This window comes from Pogoniulus pusillus, chromosome 15, assembly GCF_015220805.1.
Source record: "Pogoniulus pusillus isolate bPogPus1 chromosome 15, bPogPus1.pri, whole genome shotgun sequence".
NCBI classification, from domain to species: domain Eukaryota; kingdom Metazoa; phylum Chordata; class Aves; order Piciformes; family Lybiidae; genus Pogoniulus; species Pogoniulus pusillus.
In genome coordinates this window covers 5,745,651-5,765,414 of record NC_087278.1, presented here as the reverse complement: position 1 = coordinate 5,765,414, position 19,764 = coordinate 5,745,651, and the positions used below count along the sequence as shown (strand labels likewise).

At 47.0% G+C, this 19,764-nt stretch overlaps 5 protein-coding genes across 5 annotated transcripts; 3 read left to right on the top strand and 2 right to left on the bottom strand.

Moving 5' to 3' along the window:
* Positions 1-4,511: 4,511 nt before the first annotated feature.
* On the top strand, positions 4,512-4,919 carry LOC135181738 (histone H4). Its single transcript, XM_064155067.1, has one exon. The coding sequence runs from the start codon at positions 4,553-4,555 to the stop codon at positions 4,862-4,864; it is 312 nt and encodes a 103-aa protein (XP_064011137.1). The 5' UTR covers positions 4,512-4,552; the 3' UTR covers positions 4,865-4,919.
* A 695-nt stretch (positions 4,920-5,614) lies between these two features.
* On the bottom strand, positions 5,615-6,138 carry LOC135181726 (histone H2A type 2-C). The gene has a single exon (XM_064155054.1). It carries the CDS (start codon positions 6,064-6,066, stop codon positions 5,677-5,679), a length of 390 nt encoding a protein of 129 aa, XP_064011124.1. The 5' UTR covers positions 6,067-6,138; the 3' UTR covers positions 5,615-5,676.
* Positions 6,139-9,238: 3,100 nt separating this feature from the next.
* On the top strand, positions 9,239-9,762 carry LOC135181727 (histone H2A type 2-C). Its single transcript, XM_064155055.1, has one exon. The coding sequence runs from the start codon at positions 9,311-9,313 to the stop codon at positions 9,698-9,700; it is 390 nt and encodes a 129-aa protein (XP_064011125.1). The 5' UTR covers positions 9,239-9,310; the 3' UTR covers positions 9,701-9,762.
* A 695-nt stretch (positions 9,763-10,457) lies between these two features.
* LOC135181737 (histone H4) lies at positions 10,458-10,868 on the bottom strand. Its single transcript, XM_064155066.1, has one exon. The coding sequence runs from the start codon at positions 10,822-10,824 to the stop codon at positions 10,513-10,515; it is 312 nt and encodes a 103-aa protein (XP_064011136.1). The 5' UTR covers positions 10,825-10,868; the 3' UTR covers positions 10,458-10,512.
* A 3,510-nt stretch (positions 10,869-14,378) lies between these two features.
* Positions 14,379-15,124, top strand: LOC135181716 (histone H1.03-like). The gene has a single exon (XM_064155042.1). It carries the CDS (start codon positions 14,387-14,389, stop codon positions 15,062-15,064), a length of 678 nt encoding a protein of 225 aa, XP_064011112.1. The 5' UTR covers positions 14,379-14,386; the 3' UTR covers positions 15,065-15,124.
* The last annotated feature ends 4,640 nt before the right edge of the window (positions 15,125-19,764 follow it).

Below are 19,764 nucleotides of genomic sequence, written 5' to 3'. Positions count from 1 at the left end.
GGCAAGTCCTGAGTGAGTGATCTAGTGACTTTCTACAGTGAAGTCACTGCATCAATAAATAAGGGAAGGGCAATGGGTATCATCTGTCTGGACTTCTGCAAGACTTCTGACACATCGCCCCACGACATCACTCTCTCTAGTTTGAAAGATGGTTTTAATGAGTGGACTATTTGGTAGATAAGGAATTGTTTGGAGGGTCACATCCAGAAGGTAGTGGTCCATGGCTTAATGCCTGGATGAGTATGGGTGACAAGTGGCATCCCTCAGGGATCCATACTGGGATCAGTGTTGTTTAGTGTCATCACCAGTACACACTCTCAGCACATTTGCAGATAACATCAAGCCAAGCAGTGTGGTCAGTATGGCAGAGGGACACGATGTCACCCAGATGGACCTGGACAAGCTGGAGAACTGGGCCCCAGTGAACTTCATGGGGTTCAATTAGGCCAAGTGAAAGATCCTGCACCTGGAGTTGGAACAACCCTAATTATCAACACAGGTTCAGGGAGGATATAATAGAGAGCAGCCCTGCAGAAAAGGACTTGGGGGTGCTGGTGAATGAGAAGCTGGACATGAACCAACAAGGCAGACTTGGAGCCCAGAAGGTGAAATACATCCTGGGTTACATCAAAAGCAATGTGGCCAGCAGATAGAGATGTGATTCTGCCACTCTGCTCTAGTGAGACCTCACCTGGAGTGCTGTGGCCGAATCTGGGGCATTCAACATAAGAAGGCCACGGACCTGATGGAGAGAGTCCAGAAAAGGGCCACAAAAGTTCTCAGAGAGATGGAGCATCTCTCCTATGAAAACAGCCTAAGAGGGTTTGTGTTGTTGATCCTGGAGAAGGGAAGGCTCCAAGGAGACCTTATAGTAGCCTTTCAGTATCTGAAGGGGAATCCACAAGAAAGATGTAGAGGGTCTGTCTAGAAGAGTGTGTAGCACTAGGATAAGGGACAGTGTTTTTAAACTAGAGCAGAGGAGACTTAGAGTGGTCATTAGGAAGAATTTCTTTATACTGAAGGTGGTGGAACACTGGAACAGTATATCCAGGGAGGTGGTGGAGGCCCCTTTAAGGTCAGGCTTGATAGGGCTTTAAGGAGCCTGATTTAGTTGTAGGATGTCCCTGCTTACTGTAGGGGTGTTGGACTAGATGACCAATAGAGGTTCTTTCCAAACCAGTGCATTTTATTGTATGATAAGATGGTGACAGAGTAGCATTATCACCAGTTAGGATGTCATCCAAACTGCTAGGGCACTAGAGGGGCCAGCAGATACCCATATTGCCCCACAATATATAAATGAGGGTTGTCACTCATCACTTCCACTATCAGACAATCAGGAACTCAGGAGTGTGGCTTCACAGACTTCTAAGACTATGTAAGACTTGTAAGACTGCAGGCACATTCAAGATTATAATTCACCTATTTTGTGTGTGATTCCCTTATATGAACTGGCCTCAGAAAGAAGGATTTCCATAATAGGTTTATTAAGTGTAAATCTTGGTCTTCCTGAGGAAGATTTTCCTTGTTGAGTTTTGGAACTGAAAATGCAAACCTAAGTATTTTGTTGATAAGTGCATGAATCAAGGAAGCATTGATAAATCAATAAAGGAGCAGAATAACAAGTGAGCATCTAGGTGTAGCAATCAGTCTGTGTCCAGCTATATAGAGATGGTAAATAAAGGGAAACCAGATGGGGAGGTTTGGTTTACCCAAACTGACATAAAGTACACCAATGCTGAGGAAACTTAATAGCTAAAATCATCTAGACTTGGTGAGAAAAAGGCCTGCTTATCAGCAAGGCAAACATCTGAGTAATTCTGACATTGACAGTCCAGATCTAAGGTGTATTCATTTATGTAAACATCTCCCTGGGGGGGGGGGGAGGGGAACCAAACACAAACAACCAACAAATCAATCCAAAATGAAAACAAAGCAAAATGAACCACCACCACCACCAAAAAAAAAAAAACAAAAACACCCAAAACCAAACCCCAAACAAACAAACAACAACAAAAACCCAAACAGAAAAAAAACTACCAGCCAATCAACAAACCACAAAAAATCGTAAGCAAAACTCAAATGAAGGAAGAGCTGCAATCTATGCTTGACATACTTGAATACATGACAAAGATTTCAAGGGTTGCCACTGTCAGCCACAGCACTGAGTGGGCACAGGAATGCTTGCTTGCATTTGACGCTAAACTGTTCTTACACTTTAAAGCTGTTTGGTTTGAGGGTTTTGGGTTTTTTTTTTTTGCTTTCTTTAATCTTTAAATGTGTGTTTATTCTTCTAACATGGCAAATTGTCTTAGCTATGATTTCTTTTGTTGTTGTTTTGGTTTGGGGTTTTTTTGTCACCTTCACTTCCTAGGGCAGCAGTGTCACCTGGTTATCATCTAGTCAGTATTAAGAAGACACTAACTGCTGAGTTAGTGTCAAGGATACACAAGCTGTAAGTCTGGGAGAGGACAGAGGAAGAAGAGTGTAGTGGTAGAACTTATTTCTTCAGTCAGGAATATCAGCCTGGATACAGACTGGGGAAAATTGAATAGGCAATATGAGTGAGACTGCCTCAGGATTGTGCTGCTCAGAGAGTCTTATGATAACGCTCAAAGATTTGAATAATCCACAGGAAGCTTCCACCTGGCCCAATATTCCTTCTGTGACAGAAACAAGTGAAAAACAAGATAGGAACAGTAACCAATTCCCTCATCAAAATGATGCCTTAGGTCCTAGGGATTTGGAGGTCAGAACTCATCATGTTCTTGAGCTGGAGAGCTTTGAATGTTTTTTTTTTCCTGTATGTTTATTAATTGATTTCACTGGCTATAAAACATCTTTCAATTTCCATACTTTAGGATGTGACTTTAGCATAAGTTGAGAAATAGGTGCAGTGGGAGTGAAAGATGGACAACTGAGTGATAGACACGTGTATTACATGGACTGTGCCCTGTTTGTAGAGAGAAAAATCTCATTTATGCACATCAATTAAATATCATCAGCATGTATGTCAACATGATGGTAGAAAGTGTGCTTTATATGGTGTAATGATGTGAGACAAATTGACAACCAACAAGGAGGGTGAACTGAGTCCCCACTCCTGTAGATTAAAAGAGGTAGAGAGAATATATTTGAAGCAGAAGGAATGACAAGTAATTGGAAACAACAGAGAAAAATAAATCAGTTCTCAGGGTTAGACAGACACTGTATTATATAAAATATAAGAGCTGACAAGCACTCAGAAATAATTATCTCAGCCTTATACTTTTAGAGCCAATCACTCAAACCTTCCCTCCTGGAGTGATTGTGACTGAAACAGAAGCAAATACCAGGGTCAGTGAGACAAAAGGTTGTCAGAATTTACAAAGATCTGCCTGAGCTTTTCCTCCTGAAAGGATCTACTCTCCCTTCTGGATAATTGCCTGTGTTAAGCCATGACAAGCACAGGCAAACACTCCATATTAGGATTTTGCTAAACTCATAGGCCCAGTAAGCCCTAGCTAGGATAAGGAAAAATAGAAAAGATACTCAGCAAAATGCAGTATGGGTTTAGGAGTCATGATGATTGGCTCTCGGAGTCATGAAATCATACTAAAATAAAAAATAATTGTCACTGGCAGCAACTGGTGAAAGGAAAACATCTTACATGAGAGTGTACCCATTCACTCTGATGTCAGGCCTTCCTTTGAAAACTCACAGGTACACATGCACATAGCAGACTTAACCCTTTTTGTCCAACACTTGATAGGCATGAGTAGTTTCTGTCCAGTGAGTAGCAATGATTGGAACAGAAAAGAAACACATTTTCAATCTGTACAGGATATCTGGGACTTGACATGAACATTCCAGACAAAGGATTCAAACTAAAGATCCTTCTTCCATTCTGTGATGAAAAAACTTTTTCTAGACTCATTGGTAATGTTAGAGTCAAGCATAGATAGCTTTGTGAGAAACACGTTTGCCACTTTCAGGTCTCAGGTGAAGGCACTGCAATTATTTCTCAGATGTTTCAAAGTATAAACCAAATAGCAGCAGAAGATGACAAAGGTGACCTGATAACTTCAGTTTCTCATCTGGCTCTCAGCAGTACTGTTGAGTCCTTCTGATGTGACCTCAGGGACAGCAGAGACACAGCCTGTAGGTACTTCACAACGGTGGTCGGGAACACAGGGCCACTGCCTCCTTCCGCAGAGACACACTTTAACTCCCAGCTAGATAAGGCCTATGCCCGGCTGCCCCGTCCGGAAAGAAATCTGCCGGGAAAGGGCGCTTCAGGGGAACCGGAGCTGAGGGACAGCAACCGAGGCAGAGGCGGAAACAGAGATGCACCCAGCGAAACCAGCCGGGACCTGGGCGACGTGTTCGAGAGAAGCGAAGGGCTAGGGCAGAGCCCCGCCTCGCCGGGCCCACTGAAACGGCCCGCGGCACAGGCCCCACCTCCGCCAGTCGTCCCCTCCCCTGCTCTCAAACAGGTCGGACCCAACCGCATAAAAGCCAGCGCCGCAACCGGCAAGCCGCTGTGTGTCGGAGTGTTGGTTGATTTGCTGTCATGTCTGGCAGAGGCAAAGGCGGGAAGGGGCTCGGCAAGGGGGGCGCTAAGCGCCACCGCAAAGTGCTGCGCGACAACATCCAGGGCATCACCAAGCCGGCCATCCGCCGCTTGGCTCGCCGCGGTGGTGTGAAGCGTATCTCGGGGCTGATCTACGAGGAGACCCGCGGTGTGCTCAAGGTCTTCCTGGAGAACGTGATCCGCGATGCTGTCACCTACACGGAGCACGCCAAGAGGAAGACGGTGACGGCCATGGACGTGGTGTATGCCCTCAAGCGCCAGGGACGTACCCTGTACGGCTTCGGCGGCTAAAGCTTTCTGCCTCCTGACCGTTTTGAAGACCCCAAAGGCTCTTTTAAGAGCCACCCACACTTTCCTTGGAAAGAGCTGTGTCACGTTCTGGGTTTCCTTTCTGTTTCTACTCCCCTTGCTTGCACCTTTCTAGTGTTCTGCCCACCTCTCTCTCCTCTGCCTTCCTTAACGGGTTCCGCATGGGCTTTTGCTGCCACCTCTTGTCTTCCTTCAACGCGTCCTTCCCATTAGTAGCCCTTAACGCTCACCAGCACCTGCTCTCGACCGCTTGCTGGATCGCTCTACCTTGCAAAACACGAGGAAGTCCTGGAGATTACTGGGACTCCACAGGGGGCTTTCGGCGGACCCTTAGTATACAAGGGGCTCTTCAGCAGGGGATTCAGACGGTATCCGAGCTTGGGCACAGGCTCGAGCTGTAGCTGCCTTAAGCGCCCTGGCTCGCTCAACAAGCCTGCGCGGGACCCTGCCCCCGACCGATTCTCCGCTCTGCGGAGCCCCTTTTCGGCATCGCTGCCCTCCGATTTAGCCGGCTGGGAGAACAACCCCACAAGGCCCCGACAGGAACGGAGGTGCAGCGCGCAGGCTTCCCTCGCCCCCGAGGCTTGAAAAAGCCCCCGCAATTCCAGTGAGAGAGACCAGCTGTGGAGTAGAAAACCCCACCGCCCTCCTTTCATGGCCTTAGCAAACACGCCCACACCTTGCCCCTAACAGCTGCTCGGCAGCAACTCAAGCTCCTTCATGACACTGTGGGTGGCTCTGAAAAGAGCCTTTGGGTTTCGCTTCTGTGTTCGGCACAGCGGCCCGGGCCTGCTTTACTTGCTCTTTGCCTTGTGGCTCTCGGTCTTCTTGGGCAGCAGCACGGCCTGGATGTTGGGCAGCACTCCGCCCTGCGCGATCGTCACCTTGCCCAGCAGCTTGTTGAGCTCCTCGTCGTTGCGGATGGCCAGCTGCAAGTGGCGCGGGATGATGCGAGTCTTCTTGTTGTCGCGGGCCGCGTTGCCTGCCAGCTCCAGGATCTCAGCCGTCAGGTACTCGAGCACGGCCGCCAGGTACACCGGGGCGCCGGCGCCCACTCGCTCTGCGTAGTTGCCTTTGCGCAGCAGGCGGTGCACGCGGCCCACGGGGAACTGCAGCCCGGCCCGTGAAGAGCGCGACTTGGCCTTGGCCCGAGCCTTCCCGCCTTGCTTCCCGCGACCAGACATCGCCGCTCTCTCTTCTACTCCGCTCAGAAATACGACCCCGCCGCCACAAGAGACAGCCAGACGAATTCCCCGCGCTCTCGGGCCTGCCCTTTATACCTCTCTCCTCTGCGCGCCCGACGGCTCCTGATAGGCCCAGGCGAGTGTCGGGGAGCGTGCGCCCAATGGCCACGCGAATCTCGTCCTGTCCAATGGCGACGGCCGCAGCTCCGAAAGCCCGCCGACCATGCTCTCCATGCGGCCAATCAGAACGCCCGAGGGGCGGGACTCAGTACTCGGCTGGCCCGGACGGGGTTCTTCCTGCGGCCGCAGCTAGAAGTCACTGCCGCTGCTTCTCTGCTACCTGCTTGCACGTTTCCCGCTTTCAGTCTTTACGGCCGGCAAATTGCAGGTTGGGAAGTAGGAGTTAAGGAGATAGAGAGCAACAAAGAGTTCTAGAGTGTCTCTGTACGAGGGTAGGAGTAAAAGGGGGAGGTTACAGGGACCTGAGAAAGACGGTGACAAACCTACCGCTATTCTTTCACACCGACTTGTCTTACCCATCAACGGATGGCCTGCAAGTATTCTAACTCCCCAATACTTTACAAGATTCTTTGCACTGGAGAAATATCAGAGCTTGCTGTGTTCCATCCCACCCTTCCCTGCCTCTCCCAAACCAAGTGCACGGACAGAAAATGTGTTCATACAAAGTCTCTGCTCTTACTTCAACCTTATTTTTTTTCCCCTGTACTCATTTTACCTGAAATGAGATTGTAGTGATGGGGGGAATCTCTCTATTGTCCCTAATACCAGACAATACGAGATGAAATGCTTTGAAAATGTGAAAGAGAAGATTCAGATTCGATACTAATAAACATTTTTTTACTGAGAGGGTGAGCAAACATTGGAATATGTTGCCAAAGGATGTGCTGGAATCACTGTCCCTGGACCTGTTCAATAGATGTCTGGACATGGGACTTCAGAATATAGATTAGTGGCCACATTGGTCTTAGGTTGACAGCTGAAATCTATGATCTTAGAGGTCTTTTCATGCTGAAATAACTCAACCATTTAACATAGGATTCACAGCTATTAAAAGCTTTATCTCATTTTAATTTAATTTTTAATATCTCCTACTGTTTTTTTCCCTCTGAAATCTGTTGGGTTTCCTTGGATTTGGGTTTGTGATTTATTTTGTTCTTATTGTCAAGGAGTTTTGGGGTGGCTATGAGGCTTTTTCTATGCTTCTTTGTTTTTTTTTTTTCTTTGCCTTTATTGCTGTCATTTTGGTTCTGCTTTTTTTTTTTTTTTCTGTACTCTTAACGTCTTTTCTGTAATATTTGAATGTATCTTAAAAAAACACCAAAACTTCCAGAAAAGTGTCATCCTTCTTAATTCAGAGAAAATACTAAAAAATGCACACTGAAATGAATTAACTATTTTTAATTTGAAAACAAACAAAGAAATTCATGCAATGCTGAAAACAAAAATTAATATCAGTGATATATCCATATCCTACGGAAACAGAAAAATATGTGCAGTGACAAAAGGCTGAATTCTTTAGTCGGGCACAGCATACTGCGAGAACAAACAGGGAGGGGAAGCCCTACCACACAGTGGCGGGATTTTTAAACTTTGAATTCACCAATGAGACATAGCACGTCCCCAACTGCCTATCAGAGAAGAGATCAGTGCTATATATACTACTCGGACGCTCATTGAGTTTCAGTCTGCTTGCATCTTTGCTAGCGGCTTGTGAGAAAACCATGGCGCGTACAAAGCAGACCGCGCGTAAGTCCACCGGCGGGAAGGCTCCCCGCAAGCAGCTGGCCACCAAGGCGGCTCGCAAGAGCGCCCCGGCCACGGGCGGCGTCAAGAAGCCGCATCGCTACCGGCCCGGCACCGTGGCTCTCCGCGAGATCCGGCGCTACCAGAAGTCCACCGAGCTGCTGATCCGCAAGCTGCCCTTCCAGCGCCTGGTGCGCGAGATCGCGCAGGACTTCAAGACCGACCTGCGCTTCCAGAGCTCGGCCGTGATGGCTCTGCAGGAGGCGAGCGAGGCTTACCTGGTGGGGCTGTTCGAGGACACCAACCTGTGTGCCATCCACGCCAAGCGTGTCACCATCATGCCCAAGGACATCCAGCTGGCCCGCCGCATCCGCGGAGAACGTGCATAAGCCGTTCAGAGTAAATACTATATAACAAAAAGGCTCTTTTAAGAGCCACTCCATACGCAATAAAGAGAGCTGTAACGCTGCAGTTTATTTTTGTATCGCTAATATCTCAAAAATTGGTTATTTTTCTTAAAAAATTTACGTTGCAGAAGCATGCAAAAGCTGAAACAAATGTTTTAATGCCATCAGTATACCGTGTTTCTCTAAGCTTCATGATTGTGACTTGTCCTCGAGGGGCTTAAATGTGAATATAAAGGCAAGCTGTGGTGGTTCTCCAAGGAATCGATTTAAGTCTACATTGATTTTAGTTGTTAATTTCCTTAGGACGTAAGAGTGAAATTACCCTTTAAAAAATCATGGTAGTTCAAATGGGTTTGATATTAAAACAAAGGTATTCGAGAAACCATAAACATAAATGAAGTGAGATGAGCGATGTAAAATCTAAAGAAAAGCGAAGATGATTTGGGGGAAGGTGGGAGGAAGAATAATAAATTAAATGAGTTTATTTTTTTAGACGTGATCAGGCAGAAAAAAAAGAGATTGCACATGAACACATTTTCACTGTAGGCATTTGGGTTTTGCAGAGGAGAAGGGAAGGGCAGGATGGAAAAGAGCAACCTCTGGTATTTCTCGAATGAAAGGAATCCTGTATAGCGTTGGGTGGTCTTGCTCACATCTCTTGGGAGAGAAGGGCATTCTTCCAGCAGGGAAAAGACCCGACGTGACAAAATAGGGGGAGAGGTATGCCACTGTCTTCCTCATTTCCTAGTAACCTCTGCTTCTGGCTGCGGCCGCAGGAAGAACCCCGTCCGGGCCAGCTGAGTGCTGAGTCCCGCCCCTCGGGTGTTCTGATTGGCCGCATGGAGAGCATGGTCGGCGGGCTTTCGGAGCTGCGGCCGTCGCCATTGGACAGGACGAGATTCGCGTGGCCATTGGGCGCACGCTCCCCGACACTCGCCTGGGCCTATCAGGAGCCGTCGGGCGCGCAGAGGAGAGAGGTATAAAGGGCAGGCCCGAGAGCGCGGGGAATTCGTCTGGCTGTCTCTTGTGGCGGCGGGGTCGTATTTCTGAGCGGAGTAGAAGAGAGAGCGGCGATGTCTGGTCGCGGGAAGCAAGGCGGGAAGGCTCGGGCCAAGGCCAAGTCGCGCTCTTCACGGGCCGGGCTGCAGTTCCCCGTGGGCCGCGTGCACCGCCTGCTGCGCAAAGGCAACTACGCAGAGCGAGTGGGCGCCGGCGCCCCGGTGTACCTGGCGGCCGTGCTCGAGTACCTGACGGCTGAGATCCTGGAGCTGGCAGGCAACGCGGCCCGCGACAACAAGAAGACTCGCATCATCCCGCGCCACTTGCAGCTGGCCATCCGCAACGACGAGGAGCTCAACAAGCTGCTGGGCAAGGTGACGATCGCGCAGGGCGGAGTGCTGCCCAACATCCAGGCCGTGCTGCTGCCCAAGAAGACCGAGAGCCACAAGGCAAAGAGCAAGTAAAGCAGGCCCGGGCCGCTGTGCCGAACACAGAAGCGAAACCCAAAGGCTCTTTTCAGAGCCACCCACAGTGTCATGAAGGAGCTTGAGTTGCTGCCGAGCAGCTGTTAGGGGCAAGGTGTGGGCGTGTTTGCTAAGGCCATGAAAGGAGGGCGGTGGGGTTTTCTACTCCACAGCTGGTCTCTCTCACTGGAATTGCGGGGGCTTTTTCAAGCCTCGGGGGCGAGGGAAGCCTGCGCGCTGCACCTCCGTTCCTGTCGGGGCCTTGTGGGGTTGTTCTCCCAGCCGGCTAAATCGGAGGGCAGCGATGCCGAAAAGGGGCTCCGCAGAGCGGAGAATCGGTCGGGGGCAGGGTCCCGCGCAGGCTTGTTGAGCGAGCCAGGGCGCTTAAGGCAGCTACAGCTCGAGCCTGTGCCCAAGCTCGGATACCGTCTGAATCCCCTGCTGAAGAGCCCCTTGTATACTAAGGGTCCGCCGAAAGCCCCCTGTGGAGTCCCAGTAATCTCCAGGACTTCCTCGTGTTTTGCAAGGTAGAGCGATCCAGCAAGCGGTCGAGAGCAGGTGCTGGTGAGCGTTAAGGGCTACTAATGGGAAGGACGCGTTGAAGGAAGACAAGAGGTGGCAGCAAAAGCCCATGCGGAACCCGTTAAGGAAGGCAGAGGAGAGAGAGGTGGGCAGAACACTAGAAAGGTGCAAGCAAGGGGAGTAGAAACAGAAAGGAAACCCAGAACGTGACACAGCTCTTTCCAAGGAAAGTGTGGGTGGCTCTTAAAAGAGCCTTTGGGGTCTTCAAAACGGTCAGGAGGCAGAAAGCTTTAGCCGCCGAAGCCGTACAGGGTACGTCCCTGGCGCTTGAGGGCATACACCACGTCCATGGCCGTCACCGTCTTCCTCTTGGCGTGCTCCGTGTAGGTGACAGCATCGCGGATCACGTTCTCCAGGAAGACCTTGAGCACACCGCGGGTCTCCTCGTAGATCAGCCCCGAGATACGCTTCACACCACCGCGGCGAGCCAAGCGGCGGATGGCCGGCTTGGTGATGCCCTGGATGTTGTCGCGCAGCACTTTGCGGTGGCGCTTAGCGCCCCCCTTGCCGAGCCCCTTCCCGCCTTTGCCTCTGCCAGACATGACAGCAAATCAACCAACACTCCGACACACAGCGGCTTGCCGGTTGCGGCGCTGGCTTTTATGCGGTTGGGTCCGACCTGTTTGAGAGCAGGGGAGGGGACGACTGGCGGAGGTGGGGCCTGTGCCGCGGGCCGTTTCAGTGGGCCCGGCGAGGCGGGGCTCTGCCCTAGCCCTTCGCTTCTCTCGAACACGTCGCCCAGGTCCCGGCTGGTTTCGCTGGGTGCATCTCTGTTTCCGCCTCTGCCTCGGTTGCTGTCCCTCAGCTCCGGTTCCCCTGAAGCGCCCTTTCCCGGCAGATTTCTCTCCGGACAGGGCAGCGACTCCCTCTCTCTGAAAGACAAGCCACGTCCCCTCAGTCGATTTTTTCAGGATCTGGTCTGTTCATAGCAGTGCAGATCTTCGCCCAGGTTTTGGAAGTCTTGAGCCTTTGATCCAGGAAATATCCCTAAACACTTTTAAAAGCATGGAAGCTTTTAGATGCTTCATGCTCATCACATCTGTCACTTCACTGAATTACATTTCTACTCAATTATGATTCCTCTGATTATCTTTCTCTCCTCTCTACTTCAATGCATGATTAGAGAAAAAAAAGTGACCTGGTAAACTTCTTACGTGCAAGTGTTAAAATCTTCACAAAATAAAGCATCCTAGTTTTGACTTCTGGGACACAGTCCCCCAAATTTTGAGGGTTTATTCACAAGTTCTAAAAAAATGTGTGCTTTTGAGAGCATTGTTCAATTCCACTCACAGTTTGCAGATGTCAAATTCTACATAAATCTCTCTCCTGCATTAAGTGATCAAAACAAACAATTTCCTACTAAAGGCCAAAAGGAGCTCGAAAATTCAAGTTGGAACTTAACTCTACCTTAGCAGAAGAAACAACTGATATTTTATGCAACCTTAGTAGAAAGATTAGTCTAAAATAGCCATCAGAGGTTGGGCTGTTACACAGTAATAGAAAATAGGCTACGTTGTATCAATGAAGCTGAGGAACTCCTTGTACTGCTGTTGCCACATGGAGGAAAACAAAATGAGTTCAAAGTCCTTTTGGAGTTTTGAAAGCATTGCTGATTTCCTTCACTACTATGTCAAAATTTGTGGCATACCTGGAGTTTCCAAAGAGGCAAGAACTGCCAACTGCTTGAGGGCAAGAAGGCCTTATTTACATCCTTGCTCTGCAATCCTTGAAGAAACTCTGATATGACTTTTAGAAAAACACTCTAGGTCACCTCATTCTCCATCGAGCTTTGGGAATCTGTGACCTAGATAATGATTCCTTTTAGCCCATGTTTATTGTTGGCTCTATACTGTGAACTAAGTGCAAGCTTCTCATTCCCATCTTTGTGTAACTGAGCTGGCTCCAGTAGCAGCCTTTAGCTCTAATGCTTTGTCAGAAATTATTCTTGCTCCACCATGGGGGAGGGGGGTAAATAAAATTGGAAAAAGTTCCAGTTCCTTGGAGTTTCTGCATCCTGAGCAGCAGGCTTTCCACCTTTCTTAGATTATTAGTGGATTGAGAATGTTAGTGGGCAAAAGTCAGAAGACAGAGATGTAGTACTCATCTGTATTTGAATAGTGCATGCATGTTCAAAAAATTAGTTCATTTCCTGACAATGAGGCATGTTCTGTTGTATGAACTATAATATGATTTTGGGATGTCTTTCAGATGTGGAATACAAATTCTTCTGCGCATGTTGTAGTATGTACTGCATCACAACCTGTAGCCTGCATCCAGAAATTTGTCAGATAATGAAGTATGATTGTCCTACAACCAGGCCAAGATCCTCACCATTGTGGAAGATACAATTCAATGTGGAGACATTGGCTGTTGTGCCATGATAGTACATGGTAATGAAAGTAATCCATCAAATTTGCTATGGAACACTTTTCCTTACTAATTCAGGGAAATAAAGTTCACTAGGTAGAGAGGGAGTGAAAATGTGAACAACTTGAAACAAAGTGACTACTTATATACAGATATCAATGGACTAGAAAGTTACAAAATGTTAACTCCTCTGCCTTTGAGATGATTTATTATCTCCATCCTTTCTTACCATGGACTCACTGCTACTAGTTCAGAAAAAAATATTTTCAGATTGAAATACTTCAGCACTTTTGACAGAGCATTCAGTCATGTCACTGAGAACCTCAATCCTCCTTCATTATAGGAAATAACTACGAGATGTGGCCATGAAAACTGTTTCCAGTGGCTGTGTTTGATCAATACGTAATGTACACTTCTGTAGTCTCACGTTTTGCAGTTCCATCATGGTTATTGCAGTCAGATTACCCAAGCCACATATACAACTTTGGTTTACAGGCTGAAATGCACTTGCAGGGAGACCTCACAAAGCTGTATTTTATCCCACATCTGCAAACAGATAAAAATCCCAACATGTTACATTAGTAGAATGTTTCTAGTCCTTGCTTTGATTGTAGCCCTTCAGCATTTTCAGATAAACATATGTTAACAGCAAAGTATGTGACATTTCTCTGATGCCACATGGACATTAGGGTCAGCATATTTGTATACTTTCACAGTCCCAGGCAAAGACAACTCTGTGTTGTACAGGCATTTAATTCACCATTACACTTTCTTTGAACCCTGAATTATCAGCTCAGAGAGAAATCAGTTCTACATACATAATAAAGTGTGCTGATTACTGAACATACTCTCAATAGACTGAATTTTCAGCTACAGCTCCCTGCTCAGTTCAAGTTGCATTACATCCCAGTATATTTTAACAGGTCATTATATAAATACTTTTATATCTCTTAAGTCTAAAACTCAGTTCCTGATTTTAACAAACAAAAGATATTTCTTTAAGGTTGCATTGATAGTACAACAACAAGAACATCACAAGGGGCATGCTGCATCTTTGTTCGACTGAAACAGAGAGGCAGACCTAAGGTAACATCGGCTTTCACATATGATATTAAAGGAGATACGTCTCTGCAAAACAGATTAGCTAAGACACTGTGGTCCCTGAAGGGACACTGGACGGGATGATGTGATTTCGGAGGAAAGCAGCTCGGCCGAGAAAGCCAGCTCTGCATCTGCATCCAGGACCTTGGGGCAAGCTGTGTTACTTCCTCATCTTTGATAGCAATTTATCGTAAAATCAAGCAATAAAATACTCTGTTTTTTGCTCAGGTCTAGCGAGAACCTTCCAAAGCACAACCTTTCGTGCTGGCTGTGCCCATTTAGGCCATAGTATGATCTTATTTTAAAAGATAAACGGAAAGTTTCTCTCTCTTTTGGTCTCTGTGGCTCCAAGTCGGGGAGTTTCTGCTGTCACTTTTCCCTCATTTCTGCTCCTTCCAACGGGAAACTCCTTTACCAGGTAGGACATGCCACCCTCTTCCCACCCGGGAGAAAAATTGATGCATTGTCAGTGAATTTCGGGAGAAAAAAGCCCTTTTTAGACCTGGAAAAAACACAACTGACACGGTGGCGGGCGGAGAGGCGGGGCGGGCAGCACCAATCAGCGTGCGCGGTGCCACTATAAAAGGAGCTGCGGAGGCGCTGCTGCTATTGTTCGTTCTGACTCGTAGAAGGAACATGGCTGAGACCGCTCCAGTTGCTGCGCCGGACGTTGCCGCCGCTGCTCCGGCTCCGGCTAAGGCTGCTGCTACCAAGAAGCCGAAGAAGGCAGCGGGTAGCTCCAAAGCTCGCAAGCCTGCGGGCCCCAGCGTCACCGAGCTGATCACCAAGGCTGTGTCCGCTTCCAAGGAGCGGAAGGGGCTGTCTCTCGCTGCGCTCAAAAAAGCGCTGGCTGCCGGCGGCTATGATGTAGAAAAGAGCAACAGCCGCATCAAGCTGGGGCTTAAGAGCCTTGTCAGCAAGGGCACTCTGGTGCAGACCAAGGGCACCGGCGCCTCCGGCTCTTTCCGCCTCAGCAAGAAGCCAGGAGAGGTGAAGGAAAAACCTAAAAAGCGGGTAGCTGCAGCCAAGACTAAGAAGCCGGCGCCTAAGAAGCCTTCTACTGCTGCCAAGAAGCCCAAAAAGGCCGTTACAGCTAAGAAGAGCCCTAAAAAAGCCAAGAAGACGGTGGCTGCTGCAGCCAAGAAAGCGACCAAAAGCCCCAAGAAGGTAACTAAGGCAGCCAAGCCTAAGAAGGTGGTGACTGCAGCTAAGAGCCCTGCCAAGGCAAAGGCGGTGAAGGCCAAAGCAGTCAAGCCTAAGGCAGCTAAACCCAAAACGGCCAAAGCGAAGAAGGCAGCGCCTAAGAAGAAGTAAAAGGTTCTGAAAAAAGCCCATCTGCATTGCAGATAAACCAACGGCTCTTTTAAGAGCCACCCACATTTTCCTAAAAAGAGCTGAAACACTTATTTTTAAAGCTGGTGTGTGTGTAGTCGCCTAATTGTAATTTCTCTTGGTATTGCCCTAATTTAATTAAGGTCGACCCAACAACAGCGCTCTTACCCTGTGTAGGTGCAGAACAGCTCATTCCGTCACGTCCCCGGACACCGCTGCGGGTCCGGGTGCAAAGCATCCTGTTTGCCCTGTGGAAGTTGGGCAGCGCCTACAGCAGTTGGCATTTTGGAGGGGTGGGTGAGACAGCTTTTCCCCCTGTGAGTTCTAACAAGCAGAGGTAAGACGCGGAGCCGCTCTCGGCAGCGCCCCTGCCCGACCCCCGGAGCTTTACCGATTTCGAATAGCCCGCGCTGTGCGGACATTGGCTGCGACTCGGTTTCTTTCTGGTGTTCAGCGGTTTTAGGGTTAAAAAAAGACGCTGCACATTTTCTTTTTTTTTTTTTTTTTTTTTTTTTTTTTTTTTTTTTTTCTTTTACTTGGCGGAAGAAGCTTCTGAATTTCCTGGGTACGTGCTCGCTGCCTACACCTTCTATGGGTTTTTTCCTTCCCGGTTGCATTCTCCTTCCTTGCCTTTGCCTCTGCACCCAAATGATGCCTCTCATTTCCCCCCAGCTCTGAGTTCCAGCAGCAAGGAGTCACGGAGAGTTTGTCAGAAGGTAGTGAGATACTTTTTCCTCTCTTTAGTCACCTGACTGGTACTATCACTTTGCCTGTGATAGTAGCTCTCACCAAGGATGTCTGATTTCAATTCCAGAGCTGTTAATCCCTTCAGGTATACTAGGTTATCTAGAAACAGTGTCCTTGCAATTCAAAGGAGGAATAGTGGGATCATCAGATTCATGTTTTCCCAAAGGCCACTCATATCCTAAGTTCCTGTGTTAAGTAAAAAAAACACAGACCCTCTATTTTAAAGCCCTCTTCCTGACATTTTGCTCCTACTCTTCTTCATTGCCATTCAAGGTTTTGGTCTTTGCTCTGTTTTCTCCCCTTGCATATGCATCCTGTTTTTCCCTCCTCTCTGTAATTATTTGGCACATCATTTCACCCCTACAGTCAAAATTCCTAAGATTACATGCCTATATCTCTGATTGGGATGCAGATTTGCTTATTAGACTCATAGTTACCACTAGTGAAGTCGTACCCACTAATTTTCAAAGGGTTTCATTCTACTGGATGCACTGACCTAAAAAGAGAGGGTCAAGTGCCATTTTCCATTGCACTGCAAATAATTGGAGTGGCTAGATTTTGCCTGTGGGCAGTGAAGCAGAAGGCATGCTGCAACAGCAAATGTCATAGTAATGCTTATTTTGTTTCTTTACAGATAAGCCCTAAAAGGTAAAACCCAGTTACAGTATCATGGGTAAGACTGCTAACTGAACTGACCCTGTCTGGATGGCCATGAAATAAATACTTCAACCTCTGCAATGAGTCAGGGTAATGGCAGTAGTTTGTTACTGGCCTGTTGCAGCTCACCTTTACTGTTTGCTTGAGGCTTTGAGGAGCTTCTTTCCCTCTTCAAAGCAATAAGAGAGAAATATCAATTTATTTTACTTCTTTTTAAAGAAAATTAATCTTGAGCTGATACCCAACTCAGATATTACAGTAGTTGAGAACATGAACACATTACAGAGCACAATTGATGCTGGAGAGTGCTGACTTATACACAATAATATCAGTCTAAAATGCCTTTACAGGTAAAGAGCATATAGCTATAGCTGCAGCTGAAAAGACTTCGTAATGCTTAGCTGGAGATATCTGTCAAATAATGTAAGAGATTGTTCCACACTATAAGAAAGAAGTGTATTTGTATGAAGGAACACTGAATAGACCAGCTATACAGGCTCTGTTAGCTATACTGCGCAGTACAGGGGCAAAAATAACATCAAACAACAAAATCATGGAATCAGTCAGGATCAAAAGGGACCACAAGGATCATCTAGTTTTAACCTCCCTGCCATGGGCAGGGACACCCCATTCTAGATCAAGCTGGCCATAGCCTCATCCAATCTGGCCTTAAACACCTCCAGGAAGGGGCTCTCAACCACCTCCCTGGGCAACCCATTCCTGGCTTTCACCACTCTCATGCTGAACAACTTCCTCCTCACGTCCAGTCTGAATCTCCCCACCTCCAGCTTTGTTCCATTCCCCCCAGTCCTGTCACTCCCTGATAGCCTAAAAAGTCCCTCCCCAGCTTTTTTGTAGGCCCTTTTCAGATACTGAAAGGCCACAATGAGATCACCTCGGAGCCTCCTCTTCTCCAGACTGAACAGCTCCAACTCCTTCAATCTGGCCTCATAGCAGAGCTGCTCCAGCCCTCTGATCATCCCAGTGGCCCTTCTCTGGACATGCTCCAGCATCTCCACATCTTTTTTGTAATGTAGGCTCCAGAACTGGATGCAGTACTCCAGGTGGGGTCTCACTAGAGTGGAGTAGAGGGGGAGAATCACCTCCTTCGACCTGCTGGCCACACTTCTCCTGATGTAGCCCAGGATGTGGTTGGCCCTCTGGGCTGCAAGTCCACAATGGTGGCTCATGTTGAGCTTCTTGACCATCAGCACTCCCAGGTCCCTCTCTTGAGGGCTGTTCTCCAGCCAGTCACTGCCCAGCCTTGATTTGTGCTTGGGATTGCCTTTACCCAGATGCAGGACCTTACACTTGGTCTTATTGAACCCCATGAGATTGGCTTGTGCCCACCTCTCCACCCTGAGAGATTTTTAAAATCCTGTTTAAAAAATCAGCCTGTGTGACAGGTTTCTACTGGAGATTATTCTTCCTAGCTGGAAAAAGAAACTATAATGACAGAGCAAGAGTGGTCTGAAGAAAATGATCTTGCAGGGACAAAGGCAATGTCATGTTATTTCCAAAAGCATATTTCCAGTGGCCTATCAATTGGTACCCCTAATTAATCACTTCTCATCCTCCTTCTCTTCAGCATGTGCACTGTTATCCCTGTGTGTTTCCACTCATCTCAGCTATTCAAGTGGATGTGCATTACTCCAGGATGATTCTCCCTTAGAAGCAGCATATTTTAAACTACCATTGCCACAATATTTGATCATGATGCATCGTTCAGGGCCCCCATGTCATCTTAAGTAGTTGTTCTTTGACTACTTAAGCAGTTATTCTGATTACAAAAGAAGTTGGTAACATTGAAACAAACAAACAAACAAAAAACCCCAAACCAAATGAAACAAGCAAAAAAACAGTGATACTATTCTGCTGCCATGACTTAACTTTCTAAATCTTTCTTTGTTTGTTTGATTGGTTTGGTTGTTTAAATAATGATTTAATATATTAATAGTTACCCTGTCTGTCTCTGCCTTCTAGGTGCCATTTAGAATGATTTGGGTGGACAGTTGAGTAACATAGTCATATGTTTTGCATATACTTAGTTTGTCTCATTATGTCAAATGATGTCAACTTTATTATTAATTTTGAAGTTCATTAAGCAAAGGACTTTGGTTGGGTACTGTAGCCCTCAAAATCTGTTTTGAAGCTGTGTGGGTTTGTTTTAGCCTTGTTTCAGTAGTTTTAGCCAAAGCAGCACCATCTTATCTTCATAAGAGGTTCTTTTTAAGCTGCTTGACAGGCCAGTTTTGTGAATCTTCATTTCCAGTGATAACATAAACATGTCTTGATTGTAAGCATCTCAACCTTTCTCCTGAAGTGGACTAAATTAAGCTCTGTTCCTGTGCCACAATGCAGGTTAGGCTGTTATCGCACACCAGATCTAGTGAGTTTGCACTCTCCTGAGGCAGGAGACCTCTTTCATTAAAAGAAGGTGTGTTTCAGACATGTTTCCTTCATTCCAGTGTTAAAGAAGCACTAAACATACCATGTGATAACTGATCAGAAAAAGCAAGGGCAATATTTTATTTCCCATTTTAATTCTTTCCTCTGAAAAGTAAGATTAAAGAAGACATACACAAAATTTTGTGTTGTCTCACTTGGCTTTCCTCTGGGCCTACGTATGAAAAGCAGAGCAGAATACATTAACTTTATCCCCCGGTAAGGGATCATTGGAGTAAGTGAATTTTCTGTGACACAATACAGATGTCGACCTGTATTTCTCACCTATGCCACAGAGATTGATTAGTATCATTATGAAAGGATACATCATATAAAGCTACTTGGCTGCCAAGAGGGGAAAAAAAGGAGAGGAAACAAATGAAGTATTTCCCAACAATGTCCATGAGAGGGCAGCAAAAGCTCAACACTGGAAACTTCGCACCCTGATATTTTCCAGGTGGAAAGCCACCTACTGAATGCTTTTTGTTAAATATTGCATCTCGTTTTCAATAGTAAAAGTCACAAAATATTTTCATCCCAAAAGGAATGAAAATCTGGAGCTGAATACCTTCCCCTAAAGGATAAAATTACTCTTATTCGTGTATGTAATTTAAACATTTCTCTGAAAAACATCCACGTTGTTATCTATGCCACACCAGGGATGTAAGGAAATGTTAAAACATTCGACACGCACAAAAAAAAGTTTACCTTGAAAAAAATAAAAATCAATGATGAGCAGAGAACGGTTAAACTCTCGGTTTGTTACATCTTTGCTGTTAAACTGCTCTCCAGAAATCCTTGAGAATGGGCAAGAAATGGAGTAAGAGACTGGA

What these genes read in the sequence shown, in the direction of transcription:
- LOC135181738 (XM_064155067.1), top strand. Translation starts at nt 4,553, where the DNA reads ATGTCTGGCAGAGGCAAAGGCGGGAAGGGGCTCGGCAAGGGGGGCGCT.
- LOC135181716 (XM_064155042.1), top strand. Translation starts at nt 14,387, where the DNA reads ATGGCTGAGACCGCTCCAGTTGCTGCGCCGGACGTTGCCGCCGCTGCT.
- LOC135181737 (XM_064155066.1), bottom strand. Translation starts at nt 10,824, where the DNA reads ATGTCTGGCAGAGGCAAAGGCGGGAAGGGGCTCGGCAAGGGGGGCGCT.
- LOC135181727 (XM_064155055.1), top strand. Translation starts at nt 9,311, where the DNA reads ATGTCTGGTCGCGGGAAGCAAGGCGGGAAGGCTCGGGCCAAGGCCAAG.
- LOC135181726 (XM_064155054.1), bottom strand. Translation starts at nt 6,066, where the DNA reads ATGTCTGGTCGCGGGAAGCAAGGCGGGAAGGCTCGGGCCAAGGCCAAG.